The sequence below is a fragment of the Mus musculus genome, chromosome 5 (assembly GCF_000001635.26).
Source record: "Mus musculus strain C57BL/6J chromosome 5, GRCm38.p6 C57BL/6J".
Lineage (NCBI taxonomy): Eukaryota > Metazoa > Chordata > Mammalia > Rodentia > Muridae > Mus > Mus musculus.
This window is the reverse complement of record NC_000071.6, coordinates 121,727,609-121,751,902: the sequence shown is the minus strand read 5'-3', so window position 1 is coordinate 121,751,902 and position 24,294 is coordinate 121,727,609. Positions and strand designations below refer to the sequence as shown.

General features: G+C 43.1%; 1 protein-coding gene across 40 annotated transcripts in view; it reads right to left on the bottom strand.

Annotated features, from left to right (window-relative positions):
• Positions 1–24,294, bottom strand: part of Atxn2 (ataxin 2) — a 103,342-nt gene that overhangs the window by 63,048 nt on the left and 16,000 nt on the right. For 37 of the 40 annotated variants that reach the window (XR_003955602.1, NM_009125.2, XM_030254265.1 and 34 more), the window contains 4 exons: positions 6,144–6,180; positions 4,434–4,493; positions 3,907–3,978; positions 2,674–2,824 (listed from right to left, as the gene is read on the bottom strand). Coding sequence is in view for 39 of the 40 variants with exons in the window: in NM_009125.2 (NP_033151.2) it covers positions 2,674–2,824; positions 3,907–3,978; positions 4,434–4,493; positions 6,144–6,180 (320 nt within the window). In the remaining variant the exon portion in view is untranslated. Of the gene's footprint in view, positions 1–2,673; positions 2,825–3,906; positions 3,979–4,433; positions 4,494–6,143; positions 6,181–11,079; positions 13,372–24,294 lie in introns of those variants that run through there. The other 3 variants (NM_001359153.1, XM_030254248.1, XM_030254254.1) reach the window with 3 other exon arrangements.

Below are 24,294 nucleotides of genomic sequence, written 5' to 3'. Positions count from 1 at the left end.
CTCGAGGGCTTGGGAGAAGGTTTAATCATCAAGAATATAGATCCAAGAGCCAGCCTCAATCCCCAGCATCCACAGAAGCCAAAGATGGCACATGGTTGTGTGTTCATAATGCCTGACCTGGGGAGGCAGAGCCAGGCATTCACCCATGTTTGCTGTCTAGCCTCAGCAGTGAGCACCCAGTCCTAGCGAGAGACCTTGTCTCAAAACAGGGCAGATGGCTTCTGAAGAAGACCACCTGCCCAACCGTAACCTGGCCTCCACGTCCACCTGGCAGACAATTCTGGCTCAAGGATCCTAAACTCTTGAAGACAGGCAGAGATTCTCTTTAGTGTGCACAGGCCCTGCACACTCTTTCCCAGCACTGGAAAATACAACTGTATAATTAACCAAACCACTGTGGGCTTTTTCTTTCTTTCTTTCTTTTGGTTTCTCTGAGGAGCTCTGACTGTCCTGGAACTCACTTTGAGGACCAGACTGGCCTCAAACTCAGATCTGCCTGCCTCTGTCTCCTCCTCCCGCCATACCTGGTTTTCTACAAACTACTTGAAATTATGTCAATACTCATGTCTTCATAGTAAAAATTGAACCATTAATACACAGTAAAGTATCCATTCTCACAGAGCCTAGGGTTAATCCCTAATACTATACAGGACCCGAGATGCTGGCACACACCTGCAATGCCAATACTGGGGAGCGTGGACAAGAAGTTTAATCGTTGGGGCCAGTCCTGACTACAAGAAGACCTGTCTTTAAAACTAAACATTATAAATGCGCTGGTGAGATGGCTCAGCAGGTAAAGAGCACTGACTGCTCTTTCCAAGGTCCTGAGTTCAATTCCCAGCAACCACATGATGGCTCACAACCATATCTGTATACCTACAGTGTACTCATATACATAAAATAAATAAATAAATCTTTAATAAATAAATCTTTAAAAACTAAAATAAAATAAAACTAAACAAACACAGGGCATAGTGCACACACCTCTAATCCAAACTCTGGAGGCAAATGCAGGTGGATCTCTGTGAGTCCAGGATGAGTCCAGGATAGCTAGAACTACACCGTGAAACCTGCTCTGGGGGTTCTGGGGCAGAGTGGGGTGGTGTGTGGGGTTGGGGGTGGGGCTTAGTAGTAGGTTCACCTAGCACATGTAAGGCTACGGGGCATTCCAGCACTGTAAAAACTCCAACGGGACCTGGTGGGGTCCAGCAAAACCATGATCAACTGCATGCAGTACTCTATGCTTGGTCCACAGCACTCCCAAAACAAGCACGCTGCAAACACAGTACAACAGCCGGTACTGTGTTTCTGCTGTTTCTGAAACTGTGCTGTTTCTGCTACAGCCAATCCTCTCCTCAGAGTGCTGTATATTCACTCACAGTTTGGTCTTCCCCCTTGTGTGATGACCAAACATGAAATCTTTCAAAACCATAAATATATATGATGTGGTACTTCAAAGCATAAGGGAAACTGACTCTAAAGGCAACAACTAAGGAAGCACTGTCTCCTTCATGGGTGACTGAAGGCTCTCTAAGGAATTATAAATCTAAGGTGTCCCCCTACCTGCCCACCCCCCCCCAAAAGTAATGAGAGAATTGTGTTGAGATAGGCTGTTAACAGCTGGTAGTTGTGACACATCTTTAATCCCAACACTCTGGAGGCAGAGATACGCAGATATTAGAGACAGGACAGTCAGGGAGCACTGAAATTTCCTGTGCCTCAGAGTTTCAGTATGGACATTTCAACCACAAAGCACAAATAGCCATTAGCACCAATTGAAGCACAAAAATCAACTGTAATTAATGACAATCTAAATCAACTATAGTTAGTGACAATCTATCATTCAAGAATTTTTTAATTGCAAAGGTCCTTTCCCAGTGCTACAAGTGCCTCTCCAGATGATAGACCAATGTTCACAAGCCCCTCTTTAATCAACACTTGCAACAGGTAGGGGACACATGCATATACATATACACACAAATGTAAGTACATTTAAATTCTCAGAATACGCAACCACACCCACAACAGCATCCTGTTTGAGATAGTCCCACTGTTCAGCCCAGCCCAGGCCAGCCCAGACGGAGCTCCTGAACCCAAGGCTTACCTAGTAGTGGCCAACATTATGTTAGCAGGATGCACACTGGGGCTGCAGAGATGGCTCAGTAGATAGGAACACCCACACAGTGAACTCATAACCATCAGAAACTCCAGTTCCTAGGGATCTGACATCTTCTGACCTCAGTAGCACCAGGTATGCCCATGGTACACATAAATACATTCAGACAAAATGCTCAGATATATAAATCTAAAAACGTTTTTCAAAAAATGCATACTGCAATTATATATTTATGCTTCTAAAATTACCAAGTTATTTTCCACCTAAGTTTTAAATATTTTCTAACAAAAAATTCATTAAAACTCACATTTTTATTAGATTATTAAAAAAGCTATTCTAGAAAAATACCACTAATAAAGAAAAGGAAAAGAAAAGAAAATCTCATTCCTAGGTCTTGAGGCAAAGGCAGGAGAACCAAGAGCTCAAGGTCAGCCTGAGCCACATAGCAAGATCCTGTCTGAGGTGAGGGAAACCAAGTCTGTATGGGTGCTGGAGACCTGCTGTTGGAGTGAGCCAATCACACCAGGGTTAGGGTCACCTCGGAAACCCAAGCCTACCTCTCCGTGCATAACTGGAGTCTGTATCTTTAAACTGTACCACAACGAAGTCTGAGCATTTGAACAAAACACTCTCCATTATTTCTTCACGTTTTGGCCCCGAACTGGATTCTGTACTTTTCTCATGTGCAGCATCAAGTACCAAGTCACACTAAAATAAAGAAATTAATAACATTAAAAAAATTAATTAATAGCCATTTATAGAGCTATTTAGCTCATCAAAGCCATTTACTTTTAAGCCTATGACAAAAGCATCCTGTGAAAACCTGATTATCACATCCTGTTTGGACTTGTCATGCACCTACAATACAAAAACCCTCAAATCTAAAAGCTGATCTTACTATAGCGGATCTGAAACACACTAATGTTAAAAAAGACATATGCCGGGCAGTGGTGGTGCATACCTTTAATCCCAGCACTTGGGAGGCAGAGGCAGGTGGATTTCTGAGTTTGAGGCCAGCCTGGTCTACAGAGTGACTTCCATGACAGCCAAGGATACACAGAAAAACCCTGTCTCAAAACAACAACAACAACAAAAAAGACATAACTCTGTACAGCCCTCTTCTAGCTCACAACATCTGAAAATGGTTGAAAATCATAAGCACTGTCTTAGTCAGGGTTTCTATTCCTGCACAAACATCATGACCAAGAAGCAAGTTGGGGAGGAAAGGGTTTATTCGGCTTACACTTCCACATTGCTGCTCATCACCAAGGAAGTCAGGACTGGAACTCAAGTAGGTCAGGAAGCAGGAGCTGATGCAGAAGCCATGGAGGGATGTTCTTTACTGGCTTGCTTCCCCTGGCTTGCTCAGCCTGCTCTCTTATAGAACCAAGCCCAGAGCTGGTCCCACCCACAAGGGGCCTTTCCCCCTTGATCACTAATTGAGAAAATGCCTTACAGCTGGATCTCATGGAGGCATTTCCCCAACTGAAGCTCCTTTCTCTGTGATAACTCCAGCCTGTGTCAAATTGACACATAAAACCAGCCAGTACAAGCACATACAATATTTTCAGCTTCACAAACCAGTCATTAAATAGTAAGAATTTGTTATTAGAGAGGAAAAAAAAAAAAAAAAAAAAACAAGTGGTTATCAAACAGGTAGAGAGCGTGGTAATCAGGAAAACATTTGTATTTTATCTCATGAGCTCAACTGCCAACTCCACAGTCAGCTCAACCAATGACAAGACACTCTCAGGAAGCTACAGGAAGAACTAATACTTAGTAAGAATTACCTTAGGACTGTATGTTTTAAAAACTCCTTCATATATGCCTCCGTTTTTCACTTGTACTTCACATTTCGATCCCTAAAAGACACAATTTAACAGAGTCAAGAGTGTGGTTCCCATAGTGGGTGTCTCCCTTTCATTTTCTGTAAGGTCTCATTCAGTATTGGATATTGACTGGCAATGATCAAGTTTCAGCACATTAACATTATACCTACTTCTCTATTGGTACAGGACTGGAAACTCCAAAGTGAATATAAACTGTATCCTAAAGCTACACACTTCTGTCCCCACTACCATTAGATAACAAAATATCACACAAAAGACCAGCAGCTATAAATACTATTTTACATGCAACAGAGTTAACAAGAGTATTTTTACTGTGAGTTGTAATTAACTGAATAGCATTCTAGTATGTTTTTAAAACCATCTTTATTAATATAGCCTAATAATATTAGGTTAAGAATTATCTACATGTTAACTCCATGTAAAATCCCACTCCAAAGGAGTTTATCCCCAATAATCAGGTAACTTACAACAACTGACGTAAGTATATGAACCATCCTCACGTTTGCATAGATTCCATCAAAAGAAATCTAGAATGTATAAAAAATAAACATTATTGTAAGCTGATCTTTGTACTTGCCTATATACAAAAGCTAACCTTGTCTAGCTCTAAGATATTTGGATTATAATGCACGAAGGAAGAGCTGGTTACTATCACATTTTGTTTCCCTACGAGAAAAGGTAGAGTTTTAAACAAATCAACCAACCATTCCAACTAATAATTACTATGACATAAAACAAACAAAAACAGGAGACTCAGACCTCCATGTGAGAAAGCAAAAACCTCTGGAGAAGACAAATCAGTATTTGTAGGGTCTGTGCTTTGCACAGCTAGCGGCCAGGTAGAGAAGGGTTGTGCAGTAGTGGCTGTAGGATACAGCCAGGCATGCCTGTAAATACCTTTAATTCCAACATTCTGGAAGCAGAAACAGGTGGATCTAAGTGAATTCCAGGTCATCCTGATCAACACAGGAAGTTTTCAGGCCAGCCAGGATACATATTTAGTCCTTGTCTCAAAACACACACACACACACACACACTCCCTCAGATGGGGCGCGTAAAATGGTTCAGTGGGTCAAGGCACATGAGCCTGATGTCCTGAGTTCAGCCCCCACATGGAGGTCCTCTGACTATTACACCTGCATCATGGTGCACCCACTACCCCCACACTAAATAAAACTAAATATAAGCCACAACAGAACCAAACATCAGCCAGGCTGGAGAGCAGCTGGATGACAGAGCGCTTCCCTAACACATTAAAGAGCCTGAGCACCAAGGGTAGCAGGGTAGTGAGGAAAGACCTCCCAACCCAAGTCCTAAAGAGGGGCAGTACATCTTAATAAAGAAGAGAAGTGCTGAGCAGGGTACACCTTGCACGACGACCAGCTTCTCTCAACATGTCTGAATCAAGGCAACAAAACCATTCCAGGCTGGACTACACAGGGTGTGACCACCTGACTCTCAGTAAGATAGCCTGAGCGATAAAGACCATGTTTCAAAACTCAGTGACAACCAGTTCTCTCTGAGTTTTTGAGGCTAGCCTGGTCTACATAGCAAGTACTAGACCAGCCAAGACTACATAGTAGACCCTGTGTCCAAAAAACAAACAGGTAGGCAGTAGTGGTTCACACCTTTAATTTCAGCAATCAGGAGGCAGAGGCAGGCAGATTTCTCTGAGTTTGAGGCTAGCCTGGTCTACAGGAGTTCCAACAGTTAACAACATGGAGAAAACCCTATCTCAGAAAACCAAAACACCAACCAAGCAAAAAAAACACCAATAAAAGAGGGCTTCTTATATGGAATTTCATGCTCTTTGTGTCTATTTTAACTTCACTGATAAAAGTTGGAAAACGGCAGGCCGGAAGGTGTTTTCCAAGGAGGAAAAATGACTGAGTTAAAACAGACAGCACATTAATCCTAACAAAAAGCCCAGAGAACTCTGCAAACTCTGGTCCTGGAACATCAAAACCCTTGACATCAGTATTATGTAAGCCACAAATACCACTAACAGAAAAGTGTTCATTTCAGAGGCCTTCCCGAATCAACAACCTTGTATTAAACTGACTTATCTATAGACTATCTGTAGTACAACTGGAAATCTAATTCTTTGCTTTATTATTGAGTCTATGATTGGAAATCACAGTTTATGTATTTTTCTAAATAACATTAAAGTTACTCACCGTAGGCTGAGGCAGTCCTTTGCTACTGTTCCGACCTCTGCAAAGATTAAACATTGTTTTATTAGATTCAATTTTTATTTTATTTAAATTAATGAGTACATAAAATATAATCTTATAATTCTACTCAAACACAGGCCAAGCTGACTGTGAAGGCGCCATCTAATATAGTGTGACAGGAAATCTCAGTGGCTGTGTGCTACCAGGCCAGGAGAGAATCCCACAAAGAGGAAAGAAAAGACAAGACTGCTGTTTTCTCAAAACCAAATAGGTAAGGCAGGTGGAGAACCACATGCATTTGATCCCAACTCTAGGGAGATGGAAGCCGGACACCTGCTCTACACAGTGAATTCCAGGGCAGCCAGAGCTGAGCGAGACCTTGACCCTAATATATAAATAAACAAAAACAAATGTATAACAGAAGAGTAAAGACAGCCTATCCGGGTCTAGTGGTGTGTGGCTGCACTCACTCTTCAGAGGCTGAGACAGTGGGATGCTGTGGTGTGAGTTCAGCCAGGGCTGTAGAGCACACCTTGTCTCCCCACCCCAGACGCACCGAAGGACAAGGGTACGCAAAGGAGCAGCACTAGAAGTGTGGAGTGGTGGCACAGACTTGTGATCAACATGGCCAACTGACACCCCAATCAGCTCTCATTCTCCCCATCTCTAAAGTAGCTAGGTGTTTATAACTGCAGAAAAAACTACCAAAAATAAGTTAAAACAGGGCTTTGTCAGAAGGCTCAGAAGGTAAAGGGACTTGCTGCAAGCCTAAGACTTGAATTCAATCCCCAGCATCCATACAACTTCCCATCCCAACTTCTACAATCTGTCCTCTGACCACTACAACATGTGTGCTGGGACAAACACACAAACAGACACACACACACACACACACACACACACACGGAAAATAAATGTTTAAACATCAGATAGTTCTAAACACTTTTATTTCTAAATACCATGTGTCTCTGTCAGATTTGGTACATGATATTGCAGGCCTGGTGGTTCACAGCTGTAACCCCAGCTGAGGCAGTAGCTTCCTTACTTGAGGCTAGCCTGGGCTACACTGTCAAAATTCAGGAATTGTCCAACAAGTCTTTTCCTTACCAACCTTCTCCCTTGGAAAAGCTACAGTACACAAAACTCAGCTACCAGGTTAGGAATATAGCTTGCAGTAGAGTATGCTTGCTTAGGAGTTGGAGATTTAGGTCGAGGTAGAGTGCTTGCCTCAGAGGTCCTCAGCTGGGGGGGGGGGGGGACTACAGTCTGCTTGCTTATTGTTTTTGAGCCCTCAACTCAGTTTCCAGCACTGCAGAAACAAACAAAACCCACATTAAACAACATAAAACCCTGCTATCAAATGGTGCCTTTGTAATGTGGACTATTTTCAAGTGAACTGAATCATAATAAATAACACCATTGTTCCTCTGTACTCTAGGGGATTGGTTCAAGATTCCATCAGAACCAAAATTCAATGATGTTCAAATCACTTATATGGTATTTGCATGACCCACATACCTCATTTATTATTTAATATCTAGTCAATTGAAGATGTTACATATACACAACTGTATTATTTAGAGAATGACAAGGGGAAAAAAACATGACCCACAGTCCTTGCTGGTACAGTTTCTCCCGATCCTTTCTACCCACTGTTAGTTCAACCTGCAAGTCTTAAACCTGTACAACTGAAGGCTTCTTCTAAAGGGAAAGATTGAGTTTCTCACAAATAACAAGGAATTCTACATTTCTGTTCCACCTGTTGTGGAACAACACATCTGGAATCCCATTTTAAAGTTGCTGGGGTTTTTTTGTTATTAAATGTTCTATGTAGCTGAGCACCGGCCTGTATGTCTGTGCACCTTGTTCATGCTTGATACCCACAGGGCCTGAAGCAGCACACTGGATCCCCAGAAACTGGAGTTACAGAAAATTATAAGCAGCCATGTGAGTTCTAGAAAACAAACCCAGGTCCTCTACACAAGCAGCCAATGTTCTTAACCACTGGGTCTTCTGTCCAGCCCTTGAAGTGCCATTTTAATACAATAGCCACACACTCCAATTGAGTCCAAATTTGAAAATTCAGTAAACAGGTGAAAGCCTAGAGCAGGGCTGCCAACTCGTGGCAGCACACTAGCAGGAACTCCCAGGCAGCCCACTACCTAGTTCTCCACCCTTCAACTGTCTTCCTCACCTCACTCACTCAGGAAAGCTGTCTGAGGCTGGATGGCCTCTCATTTCTTTCAGAAATTCTAGAACCCTAAGATTCACACATTTGCAATGTTCTTGGCACCTGGCAGAATGGCTCAGCAGTTAAAGGCACTTGCAACCAAGCCTGACAACCTGCATTCCATCCTCTGGACCCCCACAATTTAAAGGAGAGATCTCTCACAGGTAGTCCTCTGACCTGTACATTCCAGTCTGGAGTGAAAAGAAAAGAAAAGAAAAGAAAAGAAAAGAAAAGAAAAGAAAAGAAAAGAAAAGAAAGAAGAGAAGAGAAGAGGGGAGGGGAGGGGAGGGGGAGGGGGAGGGGGAGGGGGAGGGGCCAAAAGCATAAAGAACCTGACTTCTCACTTGTCACAGATCTTGCTAGGAACCAAGTACAATGTTATGCACTGGACTCTGATCAACCACTGTTTGACAGTTGATGGACATGAACCTTAACCCAAACCACCCAACCCAGTTCACATGCAGTAAAGTCCTGCTGCAACTAGGTGCACCTAATCTACGTCGAAGCTTTTGTTTCTGGGTTATGCTTTTTCACTCTTGGGAATCACAACCCAAAAACTTCCTGGCACCCTTCAAACTTTACAATTAAGACTTAAAAGGCAGGCTGATTAGTAGACTGTAACTGGCCCTGGTTTTATCCCCAGTACCACACAAAAATCAGGAACAGTGACACACACCTGCAATCTTATCTCTAAAGAAGCCAGGTTCCAAATCTTCACATGTGAGTATATTCTGGAGTAACTTCAGAAACCAGGACAGTAAAAAGGAACCCACTGAAGCCGCCTTTAATCCCAGTGTTTAAAATACACAGGTAGGAGGGTCTGTCATCAGGCTAGCCTGATCAGCATAGGGAATCTGAGGACAGACAGGACTACAGAGACCCTGCCTCAAAAAACAAACAGAAAACTAACAAACAAAAAATGACCATTGGCAGGGTGTGGGGGAGGGGAACAAGAGCTGGGCATAATAGGGAAATGGTGAGGGGTGGGGCAATCTTTAAGAGGGTAACTAACAGAGGAAGAGAGAGGGGATTACATACAGAGTTTCATCTGAGCTGACAACACTTTCTCCAAGAGTCAAAGGCAACCTAACAAAAAAAAAAAAAAAAAAAAAAAAACCCAGACTCCTAAACATACAGCCTATTGCTACTGCCCTTGGGTGACCCCAGAGGTGGGAGATAAGTAAGTCTCTACTGCTGAAGACACCATGTACTTTAGAGTCAGGACCCACACACAAGCACCTGAGCTGGAACTGACCTGAATGCTTGCACCCTTTAAGGACTAGCCTTCACGGTGCCACTGTGCAAGCTTACAAAGGAGGCGAGCTTCCAGCAATCTAACTCTAAGCCTACTCAGCTATGATGCCTATGAACCACAATGACCGGCATGACGTGATCACCCTAAGGCTTGCAGTAGTGGCATTCTTTGGCAGTAACCAACAACTCTCTAATTGGACTTAAGAGCCACTCAGTGAGAGAAAAACCATGCCCTGGTACTGGAAACCTAGCCAACTACTCAGTGCAAGTGAAGTCAGATTTCAGAGAATCACAGAACCCCTAACTCTAGAAAATTGTCCTTACATCCACAGATAAGTGTAGTCCTCACACCTCATCCAGGAAACTTCTCAGACAGGGGGACCATTACAAAAACATTCAACCCATCAAAATGCAGCATTATGGAGCCTAGTCCCAGTAGATACATCTACAAAACATTCCCATACCTAAGGCTCAGGAAACATTGCAGAAGAGAAAGCAGAAAGACTGTAAGAACCAAAGAATCAGGGAGTCTGCTGTGAGATTGTGTCTCCTAGTAATGTCAAAAGTCTCACCAACATGGCTGCCTTAACATGAGAGGAGACAACACTGATAGACACAAAGTGGATGGGAGAAAACCCACAAGGCTTATACAAGAACTACAGACAACTTAGGAATGCTAAGAGTGAGAGAAACAGTCTTCTCCAGGAAAGTGTACACTAATTGGTTATCAATGACAAACGGTCAGCCCTGAAAACATACATGTGAGAAACATACAGACTGATCAGGTTATAGTTAGGAATATACTCATAAACATATATGCACGAAATAACAATTAATGAAAAAAGAGGCCATGAATTTGAAATGGAGCAAGGAGAATAGGCAAGGGAGGAGAAGTTGGAAAAGGAAAGGGAATTATTTAATCCTATTATAATATCAAAAAGAAAAAGATATTCACTGGTATGGTGTCATTAGCCCCAGGAAGTAGAAGTAGGAGGATCTCTGAGTTCAAGACAAGGATGGCCTTTCTAAGTGAGCCCCAGGACAGCCAAGGCTACACAATGAGACTTTGTCTCAAAAAGTGAGGGTTGATAGTCAAGAGAAGGCTCAGTGGCTGGGAGCACTGGGAGAAGATGCTCTTTCAATGCCCAGCACCTACATCGAGCAGCTCACAACTACTTGTGACTACAACTCCACGAGCATCTAACACCTGTGGCTTCTGTGGACACCTACACTAACATGCACATTATCCAAAGCAGACACACACAAAATTAAAAATAGTAAAAATAAAATTTTTTAAATCCAATTTTACTGTTGGCAGAGGCAGGCAGATCTTTTGTGAGTGAGGCCAGCCTGGTCTACAGAGCAAGATCTGGGACAGCCAGAGCTAGACAGAGAAACCCTGTCTCAAAAAAACAAAAAAAAATTTAAAAGTCCAATTTTACAACTATGTCTTACCGATTTCCTCCACCTTTTCAATTATTAACTCAGCTCTTACTTCCATTTATTCACAGAATGTTCCTAAAAGATGAAAATGAAAGTCAGGCATACTGGCACATGCCTTTAATCCTAGCATTCAAGCAGAGGCCAGGCTGGTCTGCATGGTGAGTTCCAGGACAGCCTAAGCTACACAGTGACTCCCTGTCTGAAAACAGACACAGAAAAGATGAAACAGCTGTGCCTTGCTGAGAGTTTTCTTTTCCTGATTGCTGAGACAGCACTAAGTATCCCTGAACATGGGTGACTTCTCCACAAAGCTATGAGTAAACTAAAGTAACAAGGCCCTGACAGAAGGCACACATATCATCTCTTTGCTGCCTATAACTACAGCTTTGAGTACTACATAGCAATTGCTGGGCAACCCAGTTTACTCAGAACCAGACAGTTCAAAAGGAAAACAAAAAGTCCCAGTTGTTACACAGCAGCAAAGTGTCAAAGAGCTGACACCCACCAACCAAAACTGACCTACAAGTCAGACATGTCAGAGAGGGTCACTGAGGTGCAGCAAAGGAAGCTCTGCAAACCAAACCCCCTTCCAGTCACCTAGACCAGTGTTTCTCAATACTCCTAATGTTGCCACCCTTTAATGCAGTTCTCATGTTGTACTGATGCCCAAACATACAATTATTATCCTTACTAATTTACTACTGTAAGTTTGCAGTTGTTACAAATAGTAATGTAGATGTATATTTTCCAATGGTCTTTAAAGTGAATGAAGGGTCATTCGGCACTCCTGTCCATAGGGGTCTCGACCCACTTACTTTTAGTTTGGGGGGCTTTGGGGGTGTGGAAACATGAGTCTAATGTACCTCAGGTTGGCCCTGAAGTCGGTATGTAGCAGAGGCAACCCTGGACTCTTGATCCTGCTTCTACCATCCGAGTGCTGGGATTACAGGTGAGCACCACAACGTCCAAAGCCGGGACACATTCCGGCTCCTCCTAAATCCTATGCGAGCATCTGCTCACTGAGTTACATTCCCAGCTCTCCGTTTCTTCACTAGCACTAGACCCAATCATCTATCTAATTCAAAGAATTAACTTAAGTACGCCTTATTGGAAGTACTTGGAATAGAAAGGTTTTGGATTTTGAATTTCCAATTTCTTTGGACTTTAGACTAAGGAGGTATCTTGGGATGGAACCCAAGTTTAATGTTTCATATGGACCTGTGCTGTGCACATAAGCTGAAGGTGCCTATATTCAGAACCTTAAGTGGCCACACATTCTGACCACATTGCCTTTGGCTTGGTGCAGAACTTCCCACTTGTAGCATCATGCTGGCACCAACACATTCAGACTTTGGGACCTGTGAACTTTCTGGCATTTTTCAACCAGAGAGGCTCAATCTAAAACAAACACTAACTCTCAAACATGGTAAAGACAGAGTAGCAAAATGTCTCAGCAGGCAAAGGTACTTACAGATGACCTCAGTTCAATCCCCAGAACCCACATCATAGAAGAGAACTTACTCCAAATCATCCTCTGACCTCAAGTATGTGCCCACCACCCTGAGTGTGCGCGTGCGCACGCGTGCACACACACACATAAAAGTTCCAGAGCAACCACAGTAATTTTTTTACACTATCTCAAAGAAAGGAAAGGAAAGGAAAGGAAAGGAAAGGAAAGGAAAGGAAAGGAAAGGAAAGGAAAGGAAAGGAAAGGAAAGGAAAGGAGGAGAGTAGAGGACTGGAAAAACAGCTTACCAGTTAAGAGCTCTTCAAGCTCTTCCTGACGGTGACAGAGTTCAGTTCCCTGGACCCACATCAGGTGACTCACAACCATCTCACCAGCTCCAGGGCACCCATACCTCCCGGACCTGGAATCTTGTGCACATACTCACATGTGCACTCACACACACACACCTATACACAATGCTGGCTATATTAACACAAGAAAACCTGCACGTAAAATAACTTCTACACTGCTTCAGAGTAACAGGAAGAAGGAAATAGATGGTATATGAAGCAAGACCAGTGTGACTTGCTAAGTGTTGAAGTAGCAGGTGTTCAAGGGTCATCATACCAGTCTGTCTACTTTCCTGCAAATCCCTTAAAGACACCAAGTGCTACAAAAGACGCCCATCAAGCACCCATATCTAGCAGGACAGAAAAACACAAGCACAAAAGATTCTAACCACCGGGCTGGTGAGATGGCTCAGTGAGTAAGAGCACCCGACTGCTCTTCCGAAGGTCTGGAGTTCAAATCCCAGCAACCACATGGTGGCTCACAACCATCCTAACGAGATCTGACTCCCTCTTCTGGAGTGTCTGAAGACAGCTACAGTGTACTTACATATAAATAAATAAATCTTTAAAAAAAAAAAAATTAAAAAAAAAAAAAAAAAAAAAAAAAAACCTTTCCTGGAGGATCCGGCTGAGTTGTTTAAAAAAAAAAAAAAAAAAAGATTCTAACCACCAACTGGTAGGCTGCATTTGTCAGCTAAATCTAAAATGTGATCCATTCAACATAAAAAAGATTTCCTTAGGAAATAAATGGGGGACTGGAGAAATGGATTGGTGGCTAAGAGCACCAGTTGCTCTTCCAGAGGTCCAGAGTTCAATTCCCAGCAACCACATGGGAATTGAACTCATACAGAAAATAAATAAATCTTTAAAAATAAATAAATAAAATGGAAGTTGGATGGCTCAGATGGTAAAAGCACCTGCTGCCAACTCTGACAACCTGAGTTCAATCCCCCAGACCCACAAGGTGGACAGAAAACCACTCCAGAAAGGTGTTCTCTGACCTCCATGTGCACTCTATGGCATTTCCATGCACGTGCCTGTCTGCCTGCATGCCCTCACACTAAATAATAAACAAACAAACAGATGGAAGGGACTGGAGACTGCACAGCAGTCAAGAGCATTTCTTCTTGTAGAGGACCCAGGTCCAGCACCCACATGGCAGCTCAACCTTCTGTAACTCTGGTCCCAGGGAATCAACACCTACTTCTAGCCTCATCGGGCACCCATGCACACACACACACACACACACACACATTTAAAAAGAAAAACCTTTGGGAAGCAGAGGCAGGCAGATTTCTGAGTTCAAGGCCAGCCTGGTCTACAAAATGAGTGCCAGGACAGCCAGGGATACACAGAGAAACCCTGTCTCATAAGAATCAAAGAAAAAAGAAAAAAAGAAAAACCTGAGTGGGAGTGCATGCTTTTAATCCCAGTGCTTGGGAAACAGAGGTAAGTAGATCTTTGAATTTAAGAACAATCTAGAGTATATGGTAAGTCCTGGGCCAGCCTCAAAAGAAAAAAAGGAAATCTAAAATCATGAAACTCCTTAACAGCACTGTGACCTTGAATTCTTTGGGTTTTTGTTTTGTTTTGTTTTGCTTTTTGTTTTTTGTTTTTTGAGACAGGATTTCTCTGTGTAGCCCTGGCTGTCCTGGAACTCACTCTGTAGACCAGGATAACCTCAAACTCAGAGATCTGCCTGCCTCTGCCTCCTGAGTGCTGGGATTAAAAGGTGTGACTGCTACGAATGGTTGTGACTTTGGATTCTTAAATATGATATCAAAAGCACTGTAAAACTGGAGAGTCAGCCTAGGGCAGTGATATATGATACAGTCTCAGCTGCTTGGGAGACTGACAAAGAATGTGCTCTTCTTTAAAAAAAAAAAAAAGATTTATTTATTTAATTTAAATGAGTACACTGTAGCTATCTTCAGACACACCAGAAAAGGGCATCAGATTCCACTATAGATGGTTGTTGCTGGGACTTGAACTCAGGACCTCTGAAAGAGCAGTCAGTGCTCTTACTGGCTGAGCCATCTCTCCAGCCCCAAGAAGATCCTCTCGAGCTCAGTAATTTAGCACCAGCTTCGACAACAACATGACAATATGCCTCTTTAAGCCAATATTCAATATTGAGGAGGAGCTGTGTGTGAACTCTGTAATTCATTAACAAAAATAAAACCAATAACCTAGTTCAAAAACAGCAAAAGCAAAAGCAAGCAAAAACCAAAACCAACAACAACAAAACCCAGATAATCAATGATCTGCAAAAAGATGTTCAAAGGTGAATTAAGAACACCTCATGCTCTTCCAAAGAGCCAGGGTGGGAACAGATCCCAGCACTCACACCGGATGGCTCACAATTCCAGTTCTGGGAAACAGCATCCTTTACTGGCTTCTGCAGACACCCATACACATAAATAAATCATGAAATTAATCTAAAAATAAAAAGATGTTCAAGCTGCATATAGTGGCATATCCCTGCAAACTCAGCATTCAGGAGATGGAGTAAGAGAATCAGGAATTGAGGTGCATCCCTGCTTCATAATGAGTTTAAGAGCAGTCTGCATTCCATGAGACTCTACCTCAAAAAAAAAAAAATTCTTTCTTTTGGTTTTTTGAGACAGGTTTTCTCTGTGTAGCCCTGGCTGTCCTGGAACTCATTCTGTAGACCAGGCTGGCCTCAAACTCAGAAATCTGCCTGCCTCTGCCTCCCAAGTGCTGGGATTAAAAGCATGCGCCACCATGTCCGGCAAAATAAAATATTCTTTGTACCACTAGTTTTTTAGGAAATTAAATTTCACACCCATTATGGCAGCTTATAGTGCAGGGATTGAAGTATTTACCTTTCAGGAAGCCATGAATTATTTCTGGCACCGTCTCTAACCAATACCAGAAGTTAGCAAGTAGGTGAGAGCAGTGGGAGAATCAGAATCTTGGGTACCATTGACAGAAAGGGAAGACAGTGTGCCCCACCGGCTAACATGGCTACTCCTTAAATCATTAAACACAGTTGTTGAGACAGCTAGCTCACTGAATAAAGGCATCCCTGGAATCCATAAAAGTGAGTGGGAGAGGGCTGGTGAGATGGCTTAGCAGGTAAGAGCACCTGATTGCTCTTCCAAAGGTCCTGAGTTCAAATCCCAGCAACCACATGGTGGCTCACAACCATCCATATGAGATCTGACACCCTCTTCTGGTGTGTTTGAAGACAGCTACAGTGTACTTACATATATAAATAAGTAAATCTTTAAAAAAAAAAAAGTGATTGGGAGAGACCTGGCCTGAGCACCGTCACAGACTTGCATGGTCGGTCGGTCAGTCGGTCAGTCAGTCAGTGTCTGTCTGTCTGTCTGTCTGTCTCTCTCTCTCTCTCACACACACACACACACACACACACACACACACCAAACAGAGAGAGTTGTCGGTCAGGTTCTTGCAATCACTCAATCACTCTGTTGCCACCAGAACTAGATAGTACAACTTTTGCTAATAAAGACAAATCCAGCACAGCCTTTGGACGCAGGACAAGGAGAGCGCACTGTGACAGTCAGGGGCCTCCTGCTGGCTGGCTTTCATGGCTACCTGAAGGTGTCCACAAGCTGCTGGGAAGAAAGACATCAATCTGAACAGAATCTTAGCCCTGAAGTGAACCACACAAGCCAAACAACCAGCACCAGTCAAGGTGTACACACCGTTGTAATGTGGCATTATGTGGCAATAATGGCATTACCACTTTCTAATTATCTAAAGCCTGTTCCACAGGAGAATGCTTATGCCTAACTGATACCATAAAGCTATGCAAAAGTCCACAACTAGGAGAGTTACAGGCTATACGGAGACAATCTAGTGTTGTTTTCTAAGTGGACGTGGTATCAAATTATCTCTAAATATTTTTGTTCATTCCTATAGGTTAGAGCTGCTCTCTGCCTTGGTCAGAGGCTAACAACTAGTCCAAGTGCAGAGAATGAGCGCTAGGCCTAAAACAAGACTTCCATGTGAGTCACCCCGCCACGTTCAGACAGACCAGACAAGGGAGGGCACGGGGAGTTTAAGGCCAGAGTATGTACATATGGCATTGCAGTTGTGCTCAAGAACTTAAGCAGTTGGGTTACCTGTCCAAGACTGGGCACGCCTATAATCCTGCAGACAGGACATGGGATCCTAGGGTGCCAGCCCTCTTTGGGACCTACTGGGAATGAAGGAGGAGGAAAGGCTGGAGGAGGTAGGTCTTCTCTTCAGTGCTGTAGTGCCTTTCCTGCAGTGCAGTGAGTGACTCCCATCCCACACTCACGTAACCAACTCTAATCAATGTCAGCGGACGCCAAACACCAAACAACAGACAGACACAGAAACAGGAGGGGGTTGGTTGGGGAAAGGGGTTTAGCAGGAATGGAATCGGGTAAGAGAGTTTCGGGAGTGGGAAACAACCAAAGGACACTCTGTACATCAAAGAAATTAATAAAGGCATTATATACATCAAAAATAAATAAAAACTAAAGTAATTGGGAGAAATCTAAATAGAATGATCACAAGATCCAGTAGTTCAGGTTCTGGGCTTATATCAAAACCCTTGCCTGAAGCCGTGAGTCAGCAGATAGTCACACACAGTCCCCAGCAGGTCACTCACCAAGGGAAGACCATTCAAATGCACACTGATGGATAACAACATCATGATGGCTTACAACAAAATCTGCATTCATCCAAAGAAATAAACTCTCTAGAGCTGGAGAGATGGCTCAATACTTACTGCTCTTACATGGGATCTCAGTTCAATTCCCAGCTTACAGCTGCCTATAACTCCAGCTCCAGGGCAAGTGCCCTCTTCTGGCCACCACGGGCACCTACACTCACATGCATATACCCCACATACCCAATACAGACACACACACAAAACGTTAAAAAATAACACAAATAAATTTTACAACTCCATGAAGGTCTGGTATGTTACAACACAAAGGACTCTTGAAGCATGCTAAAGTAAACAAGCTAACAGAGAAAACAAGTATTGCTCAACTGCATCAAGGCCTTACATTCAGTCACAAAGACAAAATGATTCCCAGAACCAAATATAGGGGAAAAAAGAGGAACCACTGCTTATTGGGTATACAAAACTTCCTTTCTGAACATGGAAACTGTGTTTAAAATCAATGCAGATAGCAGTGATATAATTTAAGTGTCATATTTAACTTAAAAGTGATTAAAATTAGCTGGGCTTGGTGGCGCACGCCTTTAATCCCAGCACTGGGGAGGCAGAGGCAGGTGGATTTCTGAGTTCAAAGCCAGCCTGGTCTACAAAGCGAGTTCCAGGACAGCCAGGGCTACACAGAGAAACCCTGTCTCGAAAAACCAAAAAAAAAAAAAAAAAAAAAAAGTGATTAAAAAAAAAAGTGATTAAAATTGGGTCTACGTGGTTAAGAAAACATGCATGTGGTATACACAGAGATGCATACAGACAAAATACCTGAACACATAAAATAAATCTTTCTTTGAAAAGAAAGAACTGGCTATTCTTTCAAAGAATCTGAGTTCAATACCCAGCTCGCACATGGCAGCTCACAACTGTAACTCCAGGACCACAGGATCCAACACCTTCCTCTGACCTCAGGGAGCAACAAGTATGCACTTAGTATATAGACATACTTGCTGGCAAAACATCCATATACATATAATTTGACTTTTTTTTTTTTTTTTTTTTTTAGAAAATTGACGATTAAATTGGTTTTGTGGCAGCTTTGGCACGAGACTTTAATCCCAGCACCTGGCAGGGAGAATCTCTGTCTCGAAAAACCAAAAATAAAAAAATAAAAAATAAAAGAAGTATCCAGCTTGTGGTCAAGGCACTAAGAGAAAATTGGCGAGCTCAAAAGAAATGTAATTCTAGTAGGTTTGATGGACACATGTGGGAAGGTAACGGGGGAGAAGTTAGAAAAACTAATTTCTAACTCAGAAACTGTCCTTCAATGGTACAGATTTGGCCAATCAGTATGTGGAGAAGGTCACAGCCCAGGCTGGCGTGACAAGCAGACATGAGAGCCTGAGCTCAGTTCCCAGCACTGGTGCAGAGAGCCGGGTGTAGTGCCGGGTGTGATGCTGCACACCTTTGATTTCCTAAACTCAGGAGGCAGAGGCAGTTGGATCTGTGTGAGTTATATAGCCTGGCCTATAGAGTGAGTTTCAGGACAGCCAGGGTTCTGCAGAAAGACCCTATCTTAAAAAAAAAAAGTTGGTGGTAGAGACAGCCTAGCTCAACCACAAGGTAACTGAGACAGTTCAAAACAGCAAGGTGGCAGCACCCAAGGACGAGCTCTGCCCTCTACACACTTCTGTGCATACATATCCACACATTCATACCAAAATTATAAAAAAAATAATATCATCCAACCGACAGTTAATGTGCATCCTGCAAGCCAGGTGTGAAGTGGCCTGACTTCTCTCTAGTCCTCCAGCCATGCGCCAACATCTGCCTTGCACAGTGATCCCGTAAGATTAGACAGCCTAAGAACTTCACGGGCCCTATGCTATGTATTACACTGTGTTAGTCCTATAAGACTCTCTAATAGCACAATTTCTTTATCCTCCTGTAGTGCTGTCCATTGTAAACAGTAACAGCCAGTCCCTAGCTCCAACCTAGAACCAGACTTGCTACAAGGTATTGTCTAAAATATCCATTTTTCAATAAAAAAATTACAAAGCCCAGGAAATCATGACCTCACCAACTAAGCAGAAAAACAAAAAACACAAACTGCTTCTTGTGACCCAAAATACAGTTTAAAAAGTAAAACTACAAGTAGCCAGGCAGTCCGCCCCCAGCTACAATGCCTGAGTTTGGGAGGCTGAGGCAGGAAGAGCCACCAGGCAGCAGTGAATACACACAATAGAAAGACTCTGACTCCAAAACTAAAAGCAGTCATTACAAACAGGACCAGCAGCAGGGACAGTGTGCTAACTTACCATGCAGCATCAAAAAGCTACATAAAGAGAAGTCACTGGAGACAGCAGGGCTTCAACTATGTTACAGTGCTAACCTGGTGAATGCATGGCCTTGGGCAAAGAAAAGAAAAGAAATCCCTGGCAGTGAGATGGTCCAGTGGGTAAAATCAATCCTCATGAACCCGATGACCTGAGTTTGAACCCAGGTACGAACAGAAGAACCTACTACCAATGGTCCTAATCACTTCAAACACTTCTTAGCACCTGCCTGCCCTCACTCATACAAACGTACACACAATAACAATAAAGTAGTAAGGGAAGCAGGTATTCATGCACTTAACCCCAGTGCTTGGAAGGCAGAGTCTAGAGGATCTCTGTGTGTTCAAGGCCAGCCTGGTTCCAGGCCAACCATAGTGAGAACCCTGCCATAAAATGAATACTAAATGAATTAGTTGATTGACTTAATACATGAGCTGAAAAGATGGCTCAACAGTAGCACAAGCTGCCCTTCAAAAGGCTCTGAGTTCAATTCCCAGAACCTACTTGGCAACTCACAACCATCTATAACTCCACCAACCAAGAGATCCAACACCATCTTTCTGGCATCTGAGGGCCCCAGCCTAACACACATGCTCTCACACACACACACACACGTGTGTGTGCATACACAGAAATATGCATAATTTTTTAAAAAGGAAAAAAAAATTTGAAGATGAAAAGCGTAACTGACAGAAATTCACTAAAGGAGCTCAACAAGCATCTGAAACAAGGCAAGAAATAACTAAAAAACTTGTGGGACAACACAGATTAGCAAACCTAAAAAGCCAGGCATGGTGGCATATACCATTATTCCCAGCATTTAGGAGGCAGAGGTAAGGGGAACTCTGTAGGTAGGGGAAACTGAGTTCTGCCTGTTCTACATAATAAGTTCCAAGGCTATACAAAGACCGTCTAAAAAAACTTTTTTAATCGAAAAAAGGCATTCTCACAAAACTTGTGACGTTGGGGAGCTGATTTACTGTTCAATCTACACCACTGATTTCTACAGAGCTGCAACCCCTATCGCTATGAGGAAGGTCACTGGGTATTGTCCACTGCCAGCCTAGCTCCAGGTTTCCTGAGAGCTTGCCTCAAAGGAGTAAATCAGAGTTACAGAGCTAGACATCGAATGTGGCCTGCCAGCACACATGTGTGCACATACATTATGCACTAAAGAAGTTCTTAATATATTGCTAGCAGAGTAGAATCTCTTTTGTTTGGTTTTGTTGTTTTCTCCAGACAGGATTTCTCTGTGTATCCCTGGCTGTCCAGAAACTCTGTAGACCAGGCTGGTCTCGAACTCACAGAGATCTGCCTGCCTCTGCCTCCCGAGTGCTGTGATTAAAGGCGTGCGCCACCACCTGGCCCAAAAGAGCCAGAAACAAACACTCTTTAGGGTTGAAACAAACACTAAATAAATGCTAATTTATTCTTCCTCCTTGACTCCAACACAAACAAAAAAGGAGCTAAGGATCCAGGTTTGTTTTCACTAGATAAAGTGCTTGCCACAAAATATATGGGAGCCTGATTCCTGATACCTAGCACCCACATAAAAGCCAAAAGCCAGGCATAGTGGCATCAATCTGTATACCCAGTACTGAGGAAGCAGAAAGGCATATTCCAGAACTCACTGGCCAACCAGACCAGCCAACTTGTTAGCTCTAGGCTCAATGAGAGACAATGTCAGCTGACATCAGTCTCTGGCCTACAAATACCAACCCCCAAACCCAACACATACACACATAATCACACATGCAAACCCACAGAAGGTCAAAAGGTAACTGCACAATACAAGCTAGTGTAAACCTTTAGACTCTGCTGCTCTACCTACTTACACTCAGCTATGTGAAACCCCATGTACTCCTGGATACGGCACTTCATGACCATAGTTCAAGCAAGACCTGCCTGAGCTACAGAATCATGCTTTTTTTCTTTCCAAGACAGGGTTTCTCTGTGTATCAATCCTGGCCTCCTGGGCACTTGCTTTGTAGATTAAGGCTGGCTTCGAACTCAGAGAGATCCACCTGCCTTTACCTCCTAAGTACCAACTTTTTCTTTTTAAGCCAAATTTGAAGCAAGTTTCTTAAATACTAACCAAGACAGACTTTGGTCAGGATTACTCCCTGGAACTTACAGCTGGGGGTGGGGGGGGACATCAACTACCCGAGGGCCTACCTGGACTTCTAACCTAGACACTCACACTCATGCATGCACGCACTGAGTAAGTGGGAGTGAATGGGGCCGCATTTGTACATGGCCTATAGACATTGCCCATACACTCTAAGCAAGCCTAAGTAGACCTAGCAGTTGAAATCTATGCAGTGCTCCCACTGGACTGCTTAGAGAGCAGCACATATTCAATACGCATGGTTTTGGACACGGGGCTGGCTTACTGTGTAACTCAGGTTCATCTCAAACTCACAAAGCTCAGCTCATCTGACCTCAGCATCCAAGCACTTGGAAGGACAGGTGTCTTTCATACTTTCTGTTTGACATGGATCTCACTACCTAGTCTGGAGAAGCTTCAAACTCACTATGCAGCCCAAAGAGTAGTTAAAGCCTTGGTGATCCTCCTGCCTCAGCCTCTCAAGAGCGAGGATTACATAAACGCACAACCAGGTCCAGCCTGACTTCTAAGAATTTCTGATCTGTAGAGGGCTGAGCATATTTTGAATTGTTAAATAAAGTCTACAATATAGTTTATGTGAATCATGACAAGTATTGACAAACTCAAATTCTCCTTCCTATAAAGAAAACTGTATGTAGCAGTTACAAGGAAAGGCAGGGCTGGGGAAGTGGCTCATTTATAAAGTACTTACCCTACAAGCAAAAGACTCAAGTTTGGATATCAGAACCCATATAAAAAGTTGGGCATGATGACATGACTTTAATGCCAGCAGCGAAGAAATGCAGGCTGGTGACAGTCCTACAATGGACAATGACTGATAGACCCTGTCTCTAAGCTCTCTAAGAATGTAAGCAACACTCAACATTGTTGTGACCTTCACCTGAGCACAAGTACCCACACACACATGAACACACACACACAGGAAAGAAGCAACTGAGTACATCATAAAAATCTAATCAGAGCACTTTCAGTTAACTTGAGCTGAGTCACTTTGCTCTTCCCACTTTGAGTTTATTATTAAAGAGTAACCCTATAACTAAACTTTATTAAACAAGTTCTCTCCATGTGAAGATCTATAACACAGGGGGAGGAAAGGGGTTCTATCAGGAGGTAAGGATTTACAAGGGGCAGATAGCACAAGATTCTTGACACCCAGGGGATAAGAACAGACCCAGTGCTGTCCCAACAGAAACCATGATGATGGAAATGTCACACCACACACTGTTCAATAAATATGACAACCACTGGCACAAGCAGCAGTGAGTACTGGAGACGAGGCTGGCATGACTTAGCTATTGTAACGTGAACATTTCAGTTACTCTCATCCTGAGCTGCTTTTTGTATATATATGGGTGTTTTGCCTGTATCTGTGTACCACAATGCATTAGTTAAAGATAGTTGTGAGCTGTCATGGGGGCACCAGGGAATTGAACTTGAGTCCTCTGGAAGAACATCCAATGCTCTCAACTACTAAGCCCTTATTTCTTTTTTCTTAAATACATGTATTTAGCTGGGATGGTATTTAACTTCCCCAGCACTCAGAAGGCAGAAGCAGGCTGATCTCCAAGTTTGAGAGCAGCCTGATCTACAGAGTGAGTCCCAAGAGAGCCTAGGCTATTCACAGAAACCCCATCTTGAAAAAAATCAAACACTCATATGTGTTCATGCGTGTGTACAGGGGTGCACATGGAGGTCAGAGGGTAATTTGCAGTCTGTTCTCCTCTCCCACCATGTGGGTCCTGCCTGGAACCCACTCAGGGCTTCAGGCAGTAAGCACCTTTCCTTACCAGCTGTAGCCATCTCGGCAGCCCTTTAAAAAAAAAAATCACATTTGAATTTAGTATATAAAGGGGGAGGGGTTACCATGGCACATGTGTGGTGGTCAGAAGACAACTTATGGGAGTGAGTTCTCTTCTTCCACTCTATTTTGTCCAATTTGCAGGCTTTCCACGGCTTTACTTTCTGACAGCTCCATTTTTAACTGAACTAACCCTGTGTGGGTATCAGCCCCCATACTGTACTTATAAAGCATAAGGTTTTCCTTCAACTTCTCCAGACAGGAAGGCTGATGGAGGCATTTGCTCCTCCAGCCTGCACCAAGAATGCTTTACGTAGTAACCTCAAGTCTCTTCCACTGTTTCACCCACTGGTCATAAGTAATAGCTTATGCCTCATGAAAAAAATTAATGCCCTTCAAAACACCATGACAGATGGAATTACAGCTGAAGTAGAAGACTGACTGCTGCTACAACTGGCTGAAGGGTACAGAAGGGTCCTTTAATTGCTCGACTTTTACATGTGAGTGACAAGAAATAGTGGTGCACACCCTT